Source organism: Sceloporus occidentalis, unplaced genomic scaffold, assembly GCF_023333645.1.
Source record: "Sceloporus occidentalis isolate IW3139 unplaced genomic scaffold, rSceOcc1.0.p SCAF_1, whole genome shotgun sequence".
Lineage (NCBI taxonomy): Eukaryota > Metazoa > Chordata > Lepidosauria > Squamata > Phrynosomatidae > Sceloporus > Sceloporus occidentalis.
This window is the reverse complement of record NW_028316981.1, coordinates 132,698,722-132,719,337: the sequence shown is the minus strand read 5'-3', so window position 1 is coordinate 132,719,337 and position 20,616 is coordinate 132,698,722. Positions and strand designations below refer to the sequence as shown.

Sequence of the window (20,616 nt, the reverse complement as noted above, 5' to 3'; positions counted from 1 at the left end):
TGCCCTCACTAGGGCACTTCCGCCCGCTCCTGAACGTCATTTCCTGCTTCTCTCGGGCAGGCAGCACTCCTCCTCTTGGTCTTCCGAGAGCAGCGGAGGTTTGGAGCAGTAGGAGGGACGCCTCCTCCAAGGTAACACTGAGGCTGCGTCCACACTGGAGAAAGAACCCGGTTTGGCACCGCTTTAACTCTTTTCTGGCTCAAGGCTAAGGAATTCTGGGAGTTGGAGTTTGTTGTGGGCCCATAGGAGACCCTGGGAATACTTGCTGTGGGCAGGTAGCTCCCAGTGATTCTCTATGGGCGAGTCTGGTTTCTCTGTGGACAAATGCTGCCAACTATTTCGGCCCGCCCTCTTGGCAATAGCTGTCCTGCAAAGGGCCTCGCTACTCTTGCGGCACCTCTGAGGCTGACTGAAAGAGAGAGGCTGGCAGCATACGCTTTCATAGCCTTGCAGCTCCTTCCTCAGGTGCTAGGCTTTGGATAGCACCAAATGCACCTGAGGAAGAAGGCTCAAGCCTCGGAAAGCCATGCTACCAACCTCTCTCTTCCCATGAGTCTCAAAGGTACTGCGTAGAAATCGCTATTGCTTCCCTTCATGTCATTTCCAGCGTACAGCCAACCCAGACTTGTTTGGGCTCTCGCCCTTGCCTCCGAGGTGCTGTGGGCTGTAGAGCCAGCCCTCCTTATCCAAGGATTGTTTTATCCATGGACTTCAGCATCCACAGCTTGAACACACTCAAGGTATATAGCATTTCCAAAAAGCAAGCCTTGATTTTGCCCTTTTACATAAGGGACACCATTTTACCATCCGTTGTATTTAATGGGACTTGAGCATCCACAGATTTTGGTATCCCCTGGAACCGAACTCCGGCGGATGCAAAGGCTCACTGGGCCTCATCACATGGCAGACTCTACTTCAGAGGAAAGAACTGTCAGAAACAACTCTTGAGTATCCCTTGCCTGCAAAAACCCTGTGAAAGCCATAGGGTTGCCATAAGTCAATAGACCTCCAGATAAGACTGGGGAAACTTATGAAAGGTGGTTATGTTTTGTAAATTGTAGTTCAAATGCAAGGTTTATCTTGGTTGGAGGCAGAAACCTCAGAGAGTGAAGTCCCAGTCCTTTAGCTCCCTCTTGGTATAGGTTTCCCTGTTCCCCTTTTTCCAGACATGACAGCGGAAGGATATCATCCTGAGACTTCTTAAGAAAGAGGCAGACAGGCTCATAAAAGACACAGTTAGCTTGGATCTCAATTGAAGTCACTTTGCTGCTCTGCTAATGGATTTGAAATGTTATGGACCCTCCTTCCCCGTCCCACAAGACTGAGAAGGGGAGCAGCCTCTGCTTGCATTGATATCCCTCTCACCATCTTAATGTAGGCCTGTAGTTCGAACACCATCACTTTTCTTCTCCTTTGTCTGATGAGAAGCCATTGATATTTTGAAAGCATGCAGGACATATTTTGTGCTTTAGTTGTCCTACTAATGGTATATCACTATTTTGTGGATTTTATTCTGTTTTGAAAATATCCCATCTCTCATAAAACAACAGCAGTGTCCTATTCAGTGAAATGGACTTACAGGAGATTCAAGAGTAATAAAAGAAAAGTTTTTCATGTAATCTGCATCTCTAGAATGCACTGCCACAATACATAGAAAAGGCCACTAGGTTAGTAGGCATTTAAAACTATTGGAGACATTTAACTAGAACCTACATATTCAGAGGCAGCACATACCTGCATTTTAAATGTTAGGAAAAACAAGGAAAAGCCCGTCACCTTCATTCTTGGCTTGTGAGGGATCTGGGTGGACAATATTGGAAACGAATGCCAGGCTAAATGGCCTAAATAATCCTTTAACAAATTACTTACTGCTTTGGTGAATAACCTATGTTTAAACCCCAAGGAAAATGAATAGAAAATATAAAATGTGTTATGATGACACTTTTCTATGATTTCATCATATATCTTATTTTGTAACTGCTAAGTTTTCTTGATCATTTAAAAAAAATACTTTGTCCTGGAATATGTAAGGCTGAAGGGTAGCTAGTAACATTTTTAAGTTAAGAACCAGAGTTTAATTAATTAATTAATTTTGTGCACCTTTTGTAGTTGTCTATAATTCAGAATATTTTTTCAAATGAAATATTGCCTTCTCATCTAGTGCTATGTCTGAAAACCAGAAGGACCTGATGGGGCTAGATCGACTTGAATATCTGCAAGCTTTAGTCACAGAGTTCCAAGTTACAGAGAGTTCTGGTGAGCAGAACCTATTTGTCCCTACTACTTTACTTACGGTTTTCTATGTGCTTTGTCCCTCTCAGTGGGTGATTTCTTAAGAAGTGTTTTTATTATATTGCAGAAGCCAAGGAGCAGGTGCTTGCCAATCTAGCTAACTTTGCTTTTGACCCCAAGAATTATGAATATCTCCGGCGACTGAAGGTCTTGGACCTCTTCCTGGACTTGCTTACTGAGGACAGTGAAACACTTGTGGAATTTGCACTTGGTAAAGCTTGGATTTAAACAAATGCTTGCTGTACATTAAGCACAGTTTGTGAACATTCCTGGGCCACAGGAGACTGTAGGTTCAACCCTTGGAATCAAATTCCCACATCAGTTTAACAACAGCCTGGGGTATCATAAAGCTGGTCAGGGTTCAGAAAGGTTAAGTACTTCCACTTATAGTAATCCTTATCTGTCTAGATATAATGCAATAGTTAAAGATTGTAGACTGTGAAGTCCTCCTTATAGATCTTTTGCTATAAACACACTAAGTAGTCAAAGGGAAACCCTCACTCCCAGCCTCAGATTCCCCACCACCACTCTATGAAAGTTGGTTATGTTTTGTACGTATAAAAGTTACTGAAATAACGTGTGAAACACTTTGAATCCAAAAGTATTGAATTGTATAAAGTAGCATCATGATTAAAGTCTGCATCCTTGACTAGGGCAGGGTAGCTTCACAATTTTAGGAAAATATAATCAGGGTACTTAAAACTTATTTTAAGAGAGGTGCAGGCACTACAGTATGCTGTATGTATATGTGCCTTCAAGTCACCTGTGAGTTTATGGTAGCGCTGTAAATTTCATTGTGTTTTCTTAGTCAACGAATAATCAGAGGTGGTTTTATTAGAAGAGCCTCCAGGAATAAACATAATGACCCACAAGATTTGGAAATAATTGGGCTTAAAAAAACAACTCTGAGCTCCTTGGTGACATCTTATGAATTAATCTAGCATCTAACCTAGAATAGTTTAGCAAATGGCTAATTTTATTTCCAGAAGCTGTGACAAGCATGATTGATCTCTGTAGCTTTCCAGGGGCCAGCATCTTGGGAAATGCCTCCTTTAGCTGAAGTATGAAGAGGCTGAAGGAGCAGATAGGATGCTGCAGCGTTCTAGCAGAACAGGGATGGCAGATATTTTTTTTAAAAAAGAAGACTAAAGAGCAATTGAAAGTTAGAAGTAACACAGACAAGATCACGACACAACCAAAGATAGTAACCTGTTCATTCTTGAATGAAGAACTCCTACATTTACAGTGATGCAGTGTCTTGTAGTGGTGCAGTGCCTTCAGACTAGCATGAATGCTTTGGGGTGAGGGGAAGAAGGATTTTTAAGGAGGAAAACAAAGGCAATTAGTGAGAAATGTCCTATGTTCCTTTTTTAAGATAACATCTGGCCTTAAGAAATGGATTATATGAAAAAGCTATAATTTGATAACGGAAAATCAACTACATGTGAATTTGCATTACACTATATTTTTCATAAAGAGGAACAATGGCAAAGTGTCAGAATAATTAAAGTAGTACTATCACTCAATGGAAACAATAAACTTTGCAAGACAGGAGCTCATACAATTCCAAGCCTGGAACTCTCTGTGTCTCTTCCTTGCTCTTCCTTTCACCACTTTGCCCTTTGCCAAATGATTCCAAATTCATATGAAGCTCATACAGCAAGTAAGAATGTATTTTTGAAAATGTGTGCAATACTTATTAATCATTGTGATTATATAACTAGATTTCAAATAGAAATTCATAACCTGGAAAATAAACTTCCTGTGCTGTCTGATGTCTGCTGCCCACATACTTTTGCACAGATTTAATAATAAAGGAGAATGCAATGCCACATTTGTATGATCTCTTGGCAAGTCAATTATTTGTTTTATCCAGCCAGTGAGAATTTTCCCACTCTGCTATTCTTGCACATTTCTGATCAGGCAAAGAACTATGAGATAATTTTATTCAGCAGTTGGCAGAATCAGATAATTTCAGGCTTTCTTGGTGGCTATATCTGCACTATGCTAAACTGCAATTTATTTATTAAATTCATAAATCTCATCTGCCACCTATCAGGTACCTGGGTTGATGTACGATAAAATATCAAAGTAAGAAACACAGGTGCAAGCAAAACATGCAACATAATAAAATTTGAGTGCAGAATTTAAAAAAAAAATTAAAGAGCTATATAAAACAGCATTACAAAGGTAAAAAGAATGATAAAACAGAAGTAATAGAACCTAATCTCACCTCTTCCCGAAGGGAATTCTCAGCTGGCACTGAGGTCTTAAGAACAGATCTATTTAGCCTTTCTGGATAATGGGACATATAACACATCCTCTAGTGGTGATTATAAATTATGAGCAGGTTCTTATGAATGGAGGTAGTTGATCCTTCAGATATCCATTCTGGTTGGTAGGACAAAACCAGCACCGTGCATTATACAGCGGGCGCACTATACGCGGCTTCCAACTTACGCAAAAGCCGTGCGCCAGTCAGAGTAATGGTGTGCATGCCTGTGGTGCACACGCTGCCACGAGCATGCACCCCATTGTTTTTAAAGGGGCTTGAGTATATGTGGATTTTCCCTTACAGATCCTCCGTATAAGGGGAGGGCCCACTGTACATTCAAAATAAACTGAAAGCCAGTTAAGTTTATCCAGAGCTAGTGTAATATCTTCAGCACATACCCCTGACAAAAGTAGTAATTCCATTCCCTGTACTTTCCAAACCCTTTTCTGTCAGGCTTGTTACAGCAGGTGATTAAAGTGTATGAAATGTTTGTCTTGAACCGCCTGAGGTCCAGTGTTGGACCTCCAACATTAAGCCTGATACTTTTAGGTACCGAGTCTGAATCCAGTTCCCACTGCCTCCCAAGAGTGTAAACTCAGCAGCAGCAGTTTCTAAGAAAACACAGAATGCAGATAAATTTAGCAGCCACTTCTGGCTATGTTTTGTACTTTGATGATTCAGAAGGAATATACAGGCTACAAGTGGGGGGGGGGGGGACTAAAGAACCCAATTGCCTCAATGACTTGGATGGAAGAATAGAGGGCATGCTTATCAAATTTGCAGATGACACCAAATTAGGAGGAATAGCTAATACCTCAAAGGAGAGGATCAGAATTCAAAATGACCTTAATAGAGTAGAAAGCTGGGTCAAAACTAACAAAATGAATTGGAACAGGGAGAAAAGTAAGGTATTTCACTTAGGCAGAAAAAACGAAATGCATAGATATAGGATGGGGGACACCTGGCTTAACAAGACTACATATAAAAGGGATCTAGGAGTCCTAGTAGACCACAAGTTGAACATGAGTCAACAGTATGATGCAGCAGCTGAAAAGGGTAATGGAATTATAGGCTGCATCAGTAGAAGAATAGTGTCTAGAGGGAAGTAATAGTGCCACTCTATTCTGCTTTGGTCAGGCCTCGCCTGGAATACTGTGTCCAGTTCTGGGCAACACAATTCAAAAAAGATGTTGAGAAACTGGAATGAGTCCAGGGGAGGGCCACCAAAATGGTGAAGGGCCTGGAAACCATGCCCTATGAGGAGAGTCTTAAGGAGCTGGGGATGTTTAGCCTATAGAGGAGAAGGTTAAGAGATGATATGATAGCCCTGTTTATATATTTGAAGGGATGTCATATTGAAGAGGGAGCAAACTTATTTTCTGCTGCTCCAGAGAATAGGACCCATAACAATGGATGCAAGCTACAGGAAAAGAGATTCCACCTCAACATTAGGAGGAACTTCCTGACAGTAAGTGCTGTTTGACAGTGGAACACTCTTCCTCGGAGTGTAGTGGAGTCTCATCCCTTGGAGATCTTTAAACAAGCTGGATTGCTCTGTCAGGTGTGCTTTGATTGTGAGTTCCTGCTGTGGTGGAAATATTCCTTGTTGAAATAAAAAACTATAGAAAGATGGAGTCACCTTTGTCAGCCAGAGAGATGGTTTTTGAAATAAAGGCTTGGAGTTTAGAAAAACTAGAGCAAAGGAATAATGAGTGCATCTTGACCTGGATGGAAGCTGGCACCAGTAAAAAGACATAACATAAACTACTGAGATAAGGACATTCAGAAGCAAGGTTAGGAGGAAAGCCACTGAATTCCTACAGGAGGGGGTAAGGAGTGATGATGCAGTTTTAATGTATGCATGTATTTCTGTTCTGATTGTAAGAATTCTGTATGTTTAAATTGTAATTAGCCAATCAGGTGTATTGAAGAAGCTTCTTTGTCTTGAATAATATAAAAAGAGCCATTTTGTCTTGTTTGGGGTCTCAGCTTTTGGAACTTGAATTCCACTGAGTTCATTGTTTTCCTTTGTCGACAATTGGAAATAAACTTATGGATTTTCAATTACTAGGTCCTCTTGCCAATCCTATTGCTCTGCCAACCCTAGAAATTTAAGTTTCCTGAAATTTCTGTTACACTGCATGACAGGTGGTTAGACTGGATGGCCCTTAAACTCTTTTCCAACTCTATGATTCTTTGAACCCTGCTTCAGTTATAGAGAAGATGGTGTTAAAAGAGAAAGCCGCTAATTATCTTGACTATCTCATTCTTTTCCTGACATTCTAGGTGGCCTTTGTAACCTCTGCCTGGACAAAATCAACAAAGACTATATCTTGGAGGCAGGTGGGGTCTCTGCTGTGGTCAGCTGCCTGTCCAGTTCCAATGAGGAGACTGTGTTGTCCGCTGTTACTACCCTAATGTACTTGACCACACCCCAGTCTTGCCAAGAGATCACTGCTCTCCCCGTGGTAGAGTGCATGCTGCGGTTCTCCCTCTCAGCCAGCAGGAGGCTCCGAAACCTGGCAACTATCTTTCTGGAAGATTATTGCACCCCTCGTCAGGTAGAGGAGGCCAGGAACCTGACCAAACACACAGCTTTAGGGATTCCACTACCAAAGGAGTGATTCAGAATGCAGCCTACCAGCAGCACATCTTTCTTGTAAGGTGAGAAGTGACTGTTAGGGAATTTTGAATTAATTGTGCACATTTGAATTGCTTGCCATCTTAGGGCCTCCTTAAATATTCTGATGTTATGTTGATTTGAAGAATTTAATGTGAAATGTATGCAAGTCAATCATTATTACAATGGTTGTGTAGCTGAAAGGAAGCAAGGCCAACATGGCATAATGGTTTGAGTGTCGGACTGCAGCTCTGGAGAACAGGGTTCAATTCCCCCCTCATCCGTGAAACCCACAGGGTGACCTTAGGCAAGTCACACTCTCTCAGCCGCAGAGGAAAGTAAAGGCAAACTTCCTCTGAACAAATCTTAGCAATAAAAGCCCATGATACATTCGCCTCAGAGTCTCCATAAGTCGGAAATTACTTGAAGGCACAAAAGAACAACATGGTTCCTTTAACTAGATCCAGTTTTTTATCAATTATCAGAGTAAAGAGAAGGCTTCAGGTGATTAAACCGTAAAGAAATATACAAAACTCTTATTGATGTGGAACTACTGATTTTTGCAGTTCTGTGTATCTATATAGATCGTATAAACTCCACATAGAGATTTAAATGTTTAATAACTTGAAAAATCAAAGCACAATGAAGATGAGATACAATTTTGATGCAAACAAGAGGAAGATGGGACATCTTTTCCCATCTCAGTTGGCCAACTGAGTATGTTTCCTTTTTTCAGTTCCATTGTCAGCTGAATAGTGAGAATGTCTTTTTATTTCACTTTGGAGCTTTTGCTTTCTAGTATTGCCCTCCAGTCATCTGTCCAAGACTCCAGTCTCTTTCGTGGGGGCTCCAGCTTTAGATGCTTGTTATGGCAGCAAGAGAACAAGATGTGCTCCCAGCTTGGATTAGGTTCCACCCCTGAGGTGAATCAGAATAGGACGTTGTGAGAGCAATCATTACATCACCAGTGGCAAAGCACATGAATATGAAAGCGGTATGTCAAACATGCATACCTCTAATGGTATCCTTGTCATCAAAAAGCAGATCAGCTGACACAATTGTCTTATCTCTGGTCAAAATTAGTCGTTCCACAAATTTTGGACCCAAGTGCTTTTCAACCCATTGGTACTGTCAGTTGAAGAGAGAACAATATTTAAAAGATTTTAAGTGAGAGCTTTCAAAAAGCTGTCTCCAGTATAGGGTATCTGACTAGACATAGTCTGAGCTGCCCTTAACTGGTGATATAATTCATTTGAAATACAGTCTGCAAAGACATTTGCTCATTTTGCAAATTACCAAGGCTGCAATCTTTTGTGCACAGACTTGGACATGAACTTCATTGAAGGCTAACTTAATTTGTGTGTTTTTTAAAAAAAAATCTTAAAGAAAAGTATTTGCGTTTGCTTTAGAATGTTTACATCTGTTGTACCTTACCTTGGAAGCCTAAGAAGCTGGGAGGCAATAATACTACTATGATCCTACTATTAGGATTGTTAACCTTTTCTGTTACATACAGGATTCACAGCATAATCCTATACACATGTACTCACTGGTGTGAATGGGGCTTACTTCCTAATGATTTATTTTTAAGATTGTGATGTCAATCGTATACATGATAGAATAAATGAGCACATTCCTTTATATTCATTTCTAACCTTTACAGAATTGTGGCACCTACCACTTATAATGCCTTGGCTTATTTATTCCGTTGTCTGATTAAAGGCTTTTCCTACTATTTACCTCTAATTATGCCTAAAATTCTTGCATTGTTACGAGAAGTTATCATTTCTGTTGTGATTTGGTGGGATAGAAATCTTGATAATCAGTACTACAAATTGTGGAAAGAGCCGTCTGTTATCCTATCTGTATCAATTAGATACAGGTTGAATATCCCTTATCTGAAAACACTCCAAAATTCAAAACTTTTAAGTACTAACATGATGGTTCAAGGCTTCAATTTTGGAATATGTTTGCTTTTGGAATACACACGAAGCATAGTATGTATATGCGAGGCTCTAGAGACGCAGCTGGGGAGAGATGCAAGGATCTGTGAAATAGTGGGAGGCGTGGATGATGCTTAAATTTGCACAATTTCACAGATCCTTGTACCTCTCCAGCTTTGCAAATACAGTAAGGTCCATGCTGTTGTTATTGTTAATCACCCTCAAGTCAATCCCAACTCATGGTGACCCTGTGGGTGAGACATCTCCAAGACTCCCTATCTTCCACTGCTCTGCTTAGGTCCTGTAAATTCATGCCCGTGAGCTCCTTAATAGAGTCCATCCCTCTACCTTTCCTAGCATAATTGGCTTTTTCATTGAGTTACTCCTTCTCATGGTGTGACCAAAGTATGACAACCTTGAACTTTATCATCCTGGCTTCCAGGGACATTTCAGATTTGATCTGTTCTAGAATCCATTTGTTTGTCTTTTTCACAGTCGGTGGTATTCTCAGCACCACCATCCACCATCATCCAGAGAGGGGGAAGGGGAAGCCAGCTCCATCAGCCTTCCCTGAAAGAGGATCCCACCCCACCATCCACCATCATCCAGAGAGGGGGAAGGGGAAGCCAGCTCCATCAGCCTTCCCTGAAAGAGGATCCCACCCCTCCATCCACCATCATCCAGAGAGGGAGAAGGGGAATCCAGCTCCATCCGGCCTTCCCTGAAAGAGGATCCCACCCCTCCATCCACCATCAACCAGAGAGGGGGAAGGGGAAGCCAGCTCCATCAGCCTTCCCTGAAAGAGGATCCCACCCCACCATCCACCATCATCCAGAGAGGGGGAAGGGGAAGCCAGCTCCATCAGCCTTCCCTGAAAGAGGATCCCACCCCTCCATCCACCATCATCCAGAGAGGGAGAAGGGGAATCCAGCTCCATCCGGCCTTCCCTGAAAGAGGATCCCACCCCTTCATCCACCATCATCCAAAGATGGGGAAGGTGAAGCCATCCCGCCTGGAGGGAGTGAAATGGCAGGCCCAACGCCATCGGGCCTATCCTTAAGATATAGAGCCTTCCCTCCAGTCCATCTGCCTTGGTCCAGGCCTCAGAGGGAAAGATGAACTCCAGAACCTGATCCCCTTCCCCACAACCATTCCCTTCTCTTTTTATGTTTTGTCTTCTTAGATTGTAAGCCTGAGGGCAGGGAACCGTCTAATCAAAAGATTATATGTACAGTGCTGTGTAAATTTACAGCACTATATAAATAAAGCTTAATAATAATAATAATAATAATAACATTTCAAATGAATTAATTTTCCTCCTCTAATCTTTCCTCACTGTCCAGCTCTTGCAACCATATATGGCAACTGGGGAAACAGATGCATACATAACCTGTATTCCACAATGCAGTTACTCCTTCTCATGGTGTGACCAAAGTATGACAACCTTGAACTTTATCATCCTGGCTTCCATGGACATTTCAGATTTGATCTGTTCTAGAATCCATTTGTTTGTCTTTTTCGTATTCTCAGCACTCTTCTCTAGCACAACATTTCAAATGAATTGATTTTCCTCCTCTAATCTTTCCTCACTGTCCAGCTCTTGCAACCATACATGGCAACAGGGGAAACAGATGCCATAACCTGTATTCCACAATCTGAAAAAAATCCCAACTCCCAAATGCTTCTGGTCCCACTCATTTTGGATAAGGGATAGCTCAACCTGTACTAATTTAGGGGACAATTTCCTTAATGAATTTTAAAAAGTGTACTACAATATAGAGTAGGCTATGATATGCATGCCAGAAAGATCTTTTAATACTGTGTGCTATGTTTTAAAACTATGTTCTAAAACTCTTTATCTCTAATTGCTTTAATTTAAAACCATGTTTTAAAGCATGCATTCAGCATTTTAAAAAAAATAAATTTATTTATAAAACTTTTGTATAAAATAAGTTTTAGATTATACTTTGTTTTAATTTGTTATAAGCTGCCTTGGGTGGGAGAAAGATGGAATATAAATATAGACCAAGAGCCTGCATTGAACACATAGCTATGATGTCATGGCTCTTCTCCATCTCCTGATACCCCCTTCCACCAGACAGCAGCAGTGCAACAAGTTGCAACAGGACTCATAGCTTCATTGCTCACTGGTAGGAGGATGCTAGACATGGCATCCTTCAGCACCCTGCTCCCCAGTGACATAGAACACTGCCCCTCATTACAGATGCCTGGATTTTAAGGGGGATTTTTTTTTGGGGGGGGAGGTACTGGTAGTTGTGGCAATGGGTCCACAATTGTAAATGTGACTACCACAACAATTGCAAGGACATAAGTCTAGCTTACAACCTTATAACTGCCTAACAGGTTACCAGCTGAAATAAATAAATGCCTGAAGGATGTGTGAATGATTCATAGCTATAGAACTGGGCAGATATCTCTTTTTAAAATATTGGACAGAGTGGCCCAATATTTTGAGATACCACTTTAATATTAGACAGGTCTAGCCTGTCTACTCTTTCTATTCTTACAGCCTTTAAGAAGGCTCTTAAGATGGATCTCTTCCGGCAGGCCTTCCCTACCTAGTTCCTCTCCCCATTTAGTGTGACTTACGTCACTCTGTCCACCAATTCTTCTCTTAAATTAATGAGAAGAATTAAATTAAAATTAATGAAATTATATTCTTGCCTCAAGAAGAAGAGCCCTCCCTCTATCCCAACTGTCATCATCAGACCTGGGAGGGAGTGAAAAAGACAGGCCCGATTTCCATCAGGCCTAACTGTGAATTTATTGTAACTAATGTCGCTCTCTTTTATTGTATTGTATTTTATTTATTTATTTTTAATTTTATTTTATTCTCTATATTTTTATTGTAACCCGCCTGGATTCCTTGTGATTAGGCGGGCTATAAATAAATTATTATTATTATTACTATCCTTCACAGCTGACAAAGCCTATATCACAGAGATGGGAACTATATGGCCCGCTATATGTTGTTGAATTGCAACTCCCAAAATTCCTAGTCAGCATAGCCAGTGGTGAGACATGCTGGGAACTAGAGTTCAGCAACATCTGGCAGGCTGCATAATTCCTGCTCCTGCCACTCTGATTTGTTTGTATATACACCTTGGTATACACACTTCGTATACACCTCCAACTTTAAAAGCAGGGGTGTATCCAACCTCTTTTTTGCAAAGAGGCCCATAGACTATTCAACTAATTTGAATCGGCAAGATATTTTTAAAAGCCTATGGCTTATTGGTACAGGTGAGAGAGTTTCAGTTTATATGACACATTTATATCAGGAGTCTAGTCCTTAACATTCACCTAAATCCTCAAGTCTCCAGGTATAAGGGGGCTAGCTGCTCTGCAAGTTTAGGACTAATGGTCTGGCTGCAGAATCAACCCAGCCTAATTAATATATAAGAAGACACCAGGCACTGGTAGCAGAGATACGGCAAAGCGGACATAGCGAAAAGGAAAAATGTTTTTCTAATGACATTCATAATACATCATATTTGAGTAAGTACTCAAGTTGGGCAAGAAAAACTGAAAAAGAAAGAATACGGGAGAAGATAACATTTTCCAACCTTTTCCTGGACGCAGTAGTCATATTTCCGTAAAGGGGTGGTGCAAAGAAAAACTTCAGTGCTGAAAAGACATAGCATTATTAGTCATTACAGGAGAACTTGTGTACTTAGACCAAAATGTTCTGTATTTGACATGGTTCTTACTTGGGCATTTGGATCATCTCTTGCATTGCTTCAATAGCTCCTGGAATGGGATCCAAACCCAGAAAAAAGCCTTGTGACTCATACACACTGGCTATCTTGACCTAAAAATCACACACAAAGAATTGCATTTCTCACTGCAGTCTGTTGGGCAGAATTTACCTGTTGCTTAACACTCAACTAACTTTAGATAACAAATGTTGAAATTAGAAGAGGTTTCCTACTCATCAAAAAGCCTGAAGAACCATTTTGATTTTCAGAACAACATCCCCATTTCTATAATCAAGTAGCACAAGCAATAAAGCTGTTATTTAAAGCAAGAAGTTGACTATTTTTATTCATACATAACAGGCATTATAGTAAGTCTTGGCTCTCAGGATTATGACCTTTTCCAACAGGGCGATTATGCTGACCAAGCTGCATCTGTCAACAGACTCAGGAGAGGAGTTGTCAACTCTCCCCTTGCAGCCTCCACAACCTGCTTTGGAGGACAAAACAACCCAGGGGTAATGCAGAGGTCTGTAGTGGGGTGATAACAGGGAGAAACATGTGTACCGCTAGTACAGAGATGGGAATTGTGCCATCTAGATGTTGTTGAGCTACAAATTCCAACTTTCTTCCCCATTGACTGTGTTGAGAGTTTTGATTCAGCAACAGTGGAAGACTGCATGATTCACATCCCTGTGATGTTTGTTTTGTTCTTTTAAAAACGTGTTTTCTTCTTTTTAAAAAACCCTCTGTTCATTGCTTTGAGAATCTCAATTGTAAAGTGGTTCAAATTGTCGAAAGTAAAAATGACATTGGCATGATTCTTTTTGTATTAATATTGCAAAGACTTGCAAGTAGTTCTTTTCTGTTTATATGTAGAGGTTAGTAGCTGCTCTGCCGTTATCAGAGTGAAATGCTAGTTGCAATTCTAGGGATCTGCAACTAGTGAATCACTCTAGATATGAAGAGATTCTTTTCTTCACATTAATGTCATTATGTATTCTATCCCAACTCTTTTGTTTTCTTTTTGTGAAACACTGACCAGCTATGACAGAAATTGACATTCAAAATTCAAACACTCTTTGTGTGAAACAGAAGATACACACAATTTCCTTAGTCTGGGGTTCTGAGACTTTTGCTTTAAGAGAGGGAGTTGCTCATGTATTTGGTCTGTCACTTGACTAGATTATCCCTTGCATGGTCATAGGGATCCAGCTTCAAGTCCACACTGAACCATGAAGCTCTGGATAACCTGGACCAGTTATTCCCTCAACCTACTTCACAAAAGGTTTGTGAAGATAAAGTGGGGAGAAAGGGAGTTACAGACTCTGCCTTCAGCAGTGGGAGAAGGGCAGGATATAAATGTAACAATAAAAAAGTATGCAGGATTGGGTTTAGTGGTTGGATGGGCAGCCACCTGGGAAGCCCCACATTTAATGCTTTAGAGTTCCCTGGCAGAAGAAAAGTGGGTTATAAATAAATACAAATTCTTCAGTAGAGCTGATGGTCACTTAACACTGCCACCCCCATTAATCTCCAGTAATCTCAGTGGAAGCATAGTGAGAGCGGAGAGTTTTACAAACATACACACACACATTTTTTAAAATATGCCTAAGTAATATCACCTTGACATTTATTTGGTGATAGATCCATGATAAGGCAGCTGCTACACGATGCTATAAAATTGGGCCTGTTTCAACATGTGGAATGTATACACACATTTAAGGATAAACACTTCTCATGTGCTTGAAAATGGTTGTAATAGGCATACCATTTATCATAGTGAATACTCTCCCATGCTTCACTGTCCCTTTTAACCACTGCTAAAGAAGAACTGACAAAACTACCTCTAAGTGTGCCTTGCCTAAGAAAACCCTGTGAAATCCATGGGATTGTCATAAATCAACAGGTGACTTGAAGGCACGTATGTACACAGAGAGAGAGAGAGAGATGGGGTTTATTTGGTAAACTATTTCAGATAGCATGTGCCTCTGGAAATGATTTCTAGTTATATGTGCAACTACCAAGTCACAGTTTAGATCCTATTCTTAAATATGTATATGCTTATAATCCCTGGCAATGTTGAAGACATACAAATTTTGGACTGGATCATGAGTGGACCAGTGAGTAGACAGCAGCTTTCTCTGAGGAAAGATGGAGAGACCAGTCACTTTCTGGAACCTGGTTCCCTCTATTCAAGGCGGTTGCAACAGTAGAAAAGACTACACATGTGCTGGTTCTCTCCCAAAAATATCAATGTTCACTACAAATTGCACTAGGCATTTAATACACAAATTCAGGTCATTTGAAATTTAACTCCAATTTAACTGGTTCTTTCCAAGTATTCAGACTAACTTATCTGTGGCAAGAGATGAATGTACATAGTTGGGAAAACAAGTTTAAAGAGGACTTTGCAATGCTATTTTCTGTGAATCAGTTGTGTTTCGTTTCCTTTATTGGGCAACTTGTGCAGTTGCTGGGGAACTTTTGGCCCTCCAGATTTTTTACCTCTTTTCTGTTTGAAAGGGATTGTGGGAGTTCTAGCCCACCAACATCTGATGGGGAGGGGGAAGTCCCCCACCCTGAGACTGCATGAATGCATTTAGTGATACCATGATCCTGCACAAAATTTGACATCCTGAGAACTTAGAAACAAGTTCCTAATCCTTAGAACAGTGATAGAAATTGCATGGCTTTCCAAATGTTGTTGGATTGTAACTCCCAACATTCTTCACATTGGCTGCACTGAACATAGCCTCTGGGAGTTGCAGTTCAATAACCTTTGGAGGCTTCATGATGTCCACCCCTGCCTTAGAAATGCAGAGATATGCTTGGAGTGAAGATAGTACTGTATTGATTTGCTGATGATTTTTTACTAATGAATGAAATATACAGGATTCTGGCTGGACCGTACCACTCCATAATATTGAGAAACCCCATGTTGAATGGTGTCCCATGTTTGCTCTTGAATGCTCTGAAACTGAAAAGCTAGTTCTGTCAGGAAGAAAATTGTCAGCCATGTCTAGCTTTTCACAACTAAGGAGTTAAATTCAATCTGGGAGGATATTCAGCATGAGGCTTTCAGGCCTGCATATTTCAATTTGTACTGTACTTCGGGGGGGGGGGGGGGAAATAGGCATTTTACACATGTAGGGCTTCATACACAGAAAGGAATCATGTCTTTGAGTGCCTTTCCTTTTAACACTGCATTTCTGCCTAGGAATAAAATTCCCCCAAACTGAATTTATCTGGCAGAGTTGTTGAAGGTATTAAAGCTGCAAAGGGGGTAAAGGAACATAAGGGCACCTTTAACTGAAATGTAGTTACTGTTTCTCTCAACACTCTGAGGAAAGTCCAACAGAATCAAGATTTTCCTCTTGCTGCCAGATGTCTCTTGAATTTTTGTCCACAGTTCTTGGTGACAAAAAAGAGAAGGAAAAAACAGGGGAGGGGATCAGTACTATCTATTTTGCAAGGCATAGACAAATTACTTTTTTAATGAGAATTCCCAGAATCCCCCTCCCATCAACACAGGCATGGGATGTGGGACTGTAGTGGGAGTAAAGTTTTGAAGCTGTGCTCTCTTACTGTTGCCTCCTGTAGTGCTATCTCCTAATTGGGAGCATCTATCTGCCTTGTAGAAATAACGCAATCTGAAACCATATGGAATCCTAGGATTTGTAGTTTTGCAAGATCTTTACCTCTCTGCCAAAGAGTGTGGGCACCTTACACAACTACAAGCCCCAGGGTTCTGTAGGTGGAGCCATGGTAGCTATAGCAGTGTCAAACAGCATGTATTTCTACAGTGCAGGAGCCAGGGTGACCAGAGGTGGTCCTAGTCCTGGGCATGCCCCATATTTCAACCTCCCATCCAGGAAGAATTCCAAAATGCCCTCCATTTTGAGCAGGACGAAGAAGCAGGAATTAATATGCCTGTTTTTAGCTTTTATTTGGCCATGTCGTCCTTGAGTGCCCTACATTTCATGGTGCCTAGTCCTCCTTTGCAGTTAAATATCTGGTCACCCTGGCAGGAGCCAGCATGGCAGTGTTAGACTATGACTCTGGAGGCCAGGGTTTGGTTCCCCGCTTAGCCACTGACCTTGGATGAATTGCACCCTCTCAGCCTAAAGGGGTGGCAATGGCAAAACCCCTCTGAAGAAATTTGCCAGGAAAACCCCACAATAGGCTCACCTATCGTGTGTGTGTGTGTGTTGTGCCTTCAAGTCCAATCATGGCAAACCTATACGGGGTTTTTCTTGGCAAGATTTCTTTAGAAGGTTGCCATGGCCTGCCTTCCCCAGAGGCTGAGAGAGTGTGACTAATGGGTTGCATGGCCCAGCTGGGAATCGAACCCTGGTCTCCAGAGTCATAGGTCCAAAACTGACAGCAGAAATCATCCAGTTTGAGACCGCTTTAACTGCCCTGGCTCAGTGCTAGGGAATTCTGGGAAGTGTCGTTTTGTGAGACAAGGAGCCCTGGTGGTGCAGTGATTAAATGCCTGTACTGCAGCCACTCACTCAAAACCACAAGGCTGCGAGTTCAATCCCAGCTAAGGGGACTGAAGCTTGACTCAGGCTTGCATCCTTCTGAGGAGGTGGCTAAAATGGGTACCCAGCTTGTTGGGGGCAATTAGCTTACAGTTGTAAACCACTTAGAGCAGTGATTCCCAACTCTGGCTTTCCAGATGTTTTGGACTTTGGTTCTCAGAATCCCAGACCATCTGGGAACTGAAGTCCAAAACTCCTGGAGAAGCAGGTTTTTTGGGGAATCACTGGCTTGGAGGCTGCTTAGTGTAGTACCAAGCGGTATATAAATGAAGCTGCTATTGCTATTGCTATATTGAGCCTTCTCTGCCAGAAAAAGCTCTGGTGCCACTACAAAGTACAATTCCCAGGATCCCCTAGCATTTAAAGTGGTCGGAAAGACACACGATGAGGAGGAGGAGGAGGAGGAGGAGGAGGAGGCATTGCATCCATAGAGGGCTCCTGTTGTGGAATTCTGGGAGTGGTAGTTTCCTGTTTCCTAGGCAAGGGAGCTCAGGAGATTAACACACCACACTCTCATAGTGCTGGTCTTCCACTTTGACTGCTTCCTGTTGCATTCTGGGATTTGCAGTTTAAGGAGGGGCATTTAGAATCCTGTCAGAGAGCTGTTAGGCCTCACTGAACTACAAGCCCCAAAATGCAACAGTAGGCAGCCAGGGCAGTCAAAGTGGAATAGCAGCACTATGAGAGTGCCTTCCCCGTCTCCTTCCCCGGGTCTTGGGGCGGGTGCTGTCTCTCTCTCACCGCCAGGTCCTCCCTGAGGGCGCGGTACTGCTCCAGGACGGAGAAGCCCCTCCGCTGGGCCAGGGAGAGGTGGGGCTCCCCGGGGAAGGAGGCCAGGAAGCCCCGCAGCACCCCGTCCATGTCCACCAGCACCCTCAGCACAGGGCCAGCCATGCTTCCCTCCTCCTCCTCCTCCTCCTCCTCCTCACAAGGAGAGGCGGAGCAAGGCCTCACTCAGCAGCAGGAGGGGAGGAGGGCGTGCTCAAGGCCTCAGTCGACTTTGGCACCGTTTTAACTCTTTGTCTGGCTCAAGGCTATGGAATTCTGGGAGCTGGAGTTTGTTGTGGGCCCAGAGCGGCCAGACAACAAGTTAAAGAGAGAGCCGGTGCACTGCAGGCCTAGGAGTAACATCTTCTATTCCTTTCTCCTCTTTGCCTGATGAAGAAGCCAGTGTGACTTCAAAAGCTTGCCACGTGTCATTGTGCATTTGGGTTGTCCCAATAAGGTATCATTGTCTGGATGCAGCTTCTTGGTGTGAGTGTTGGACTATGACAACTCCAGAGACCAAGGTTCAAATTTTCAATCTGCCATGGAAACCCACTGGGTGCCCTTGGGCAAGTCACTCTCTCTCAGCCTCAAGGCAAAGACAAATCCTCTCTGAACAAATCTTGCCAAGCTGATGCGTAAAGCAACATAATGGACAGATGTGATAAGAAACCCTATAGGCACTTATAATCTTTTCTTTTCCCCCCAATATTTTAAATAAATTTTAATTTTTATCCAGTTTTCTAGTATTTCTTCTGTCATTTCAGCATTGCTTTGAAGGTATGCATACTTTCTGCTTCAATTGATTGTTATTTTAATGCAATTTATTCAGTCTTACTGTTCATTTGAAACCTAAAAACCCTAAAAGCATCAGATCCTCTGATCTTGGAAGTTAAGCAGGGTCATCCTGGGGTTAGTACTTGGATAAGTGATCACCCACAAATGCCAGGGTGGTGTAGGCTGTATTTCAGAGGAAGGAACTGGCATAATCAACTGAGTATTTCTTGCCTAACAAAAGCCTTTGAAATCCATGGAACCAGGCAGCTTGAAGACACATGAACACACATAATGGCCCCATGTTGACCAGGCTCCACACACTTCAGTAGGCCCTGGTTTTAATTCAGCTTCCAGGCAATATACTCAACTCCTGCTTTGACCATGAAACTAAGGCACTGCAAATTACAGCCAGGCTTTTATTTCAAAACTTGTACAATGAGATTTCTTTTTTGGCCTTTTATGAGCTTGGCAAATAGGACAGACGTTAAAAGAAAGCTCTGTTGATTTACTAGGACGGAGGAAAGAAAGAAGCTGCTGGTAAAAACTATAAAACCATCTGACTCCACCTCAAATTCACCACCTCTCATTTATCAATCCTCTGCATTTGCTACTAAGCTTTAGGCAAGGCAGAAAAACTAGTTTCCTAGCATATGCAGCTGGAGCTGAATTTATCCAGCATTTGATTTGCTTTTAATCCTATCCCCAAAAGAAAGCTGGGCTAAGAGAATTGAAGATGGGAGGCAGCCACTGGAGAAGTATTTCAAAATATCTTGTAGTACAGGAGAAATATCTTGAAGTACTACATATAACCCAAATGGGACTTATCCCATGTTGATAGTATAAGGCATTATTAGCCAGATGGCTATTGTTCTACATACATGTGTCTAAAAGGAAGCCCAAATGTTATTAAAAGTTTTTGCCACCTTAAGACTATGCAAAGAAAATCCAAATAACAAAATTTCTTCAGACGCATCATGCTGTAGTTCAAGCTATTCTACTGCAGAAACATTTGAGCTCTACAAGAGCCACATTGTAATGTACAATGGGGTCAGTTATTATGGGGTGGGTAGGGGAGGTGGAAGGCAAAATTACTTCCAAGATAGCACTCATTCCCGGACAGCTTTGTCATCTAAATTCCTCTTTACAGCTTTTGTTTTGAACTTTCTGCCAAGATGAAGATGCAAAATGGCAATTTAATTGAATACATCAGACATGGAGCACAGTGCTTGGTGAATAGACTGTTAGGGACTGGACTGGAATGAGTATGTTGAACCTTAATCCTGTCAAGAGGGAAATTCTTCTTCTCAATTAGCAAGCTACCAAACTAGAAGCAATTCAGATTGGAGCCAAGAGCAGCATTGGCTCCCCATCTTGAACCTGACTGGCAAAAATACAGTACTGTTCGACAGTGGAACAAACTCCCTCGGAGTGTAGTGGAGTCTCCTTCCTTGGAGGTCTTCAAGCAGAGGCTGGATCGCCATCTGTCGGGGATGCTTTGATTGTGATTTCCTGCATGGCAGGGGGTTGGACTGGATGGCCCCTGTGGTCTCTTCCAACTCTATAATTCTATGCTGCTCAGCTTTGGTCTGTGATGTGCCAGTTGCACCTGTTCTTTCAGATGACAGATGCAGATTTGGTGACCACAAAAGACATTCCTCTGCCATGTGAATTTGTTCCTTAA

At 42.0% G+C, this 20,616-nt stretch overlaps 2 protein-coding genes across 3 annotated transcripts; one reads left to right on the top strand and one right to left on the bottom strand.

Moving 5' to 3' along the window:
* The first annotated feature begins 52 nt into the window (after positions 1-52).
* LOC149322190 (armadillo repeat-containing protein 7-like) lies at positions 53-10,388 on the top strand. 2 transcript variants are annotated; one of them, XM_089536641.1, is made up of 5 exons: positions 53-131; positions 2,162-2,256; positions 2,360-2,503; positions 6,854-7,231; positions 9,626-10,388. In XM_089536641.1, exons 2-4 carry the CDS (start codon positions 2,166-2,168, stop codon positions 7,189-7,191), a joined length of 573 nt encoding a protein of 190 aa, XP_089392767.1. In that variant the 5' UTR covers positions 53-131; positions 2,162-2,165; the 3' UTR covers positions 7,192-7,231; positions 9,626-10,388. The 2 variants fall into 2 exon arrangements, with proteins under 2 accessions (XP_089392767.1, XP_089392778.1); XM_089536652.1 differs by lacking the exon at positions 53-131 and adding an exon at positions 520-740.
* Positions 7,779-18,287, bottom strand: LOC149322189 (5'(3')-deoxyribonucleotidase, cytosolic type-like). The gene is made up of 5 exons (XM_089536629.1): positions 18,135-18,287; positions 12,862-12,962; positions 12,718-12,778; positions 8,201-8,315; positions 7,779-8,105 (listed from the first exon to the last, which is right to left on the bottom strand). The coding sequence occupies exons 1-5, from the start codon at positions 18,285-18,287 to the stop codon at positions 7,957-7,959; spliced, it is 579 nt and encodes a 192-aa protein (XP_089392755.1). The 3' UTR covers positions 7,779-7,956.
* Between the last annotated feature and the right edge of the window lie 2,329 nt (positions 18,288-20,616).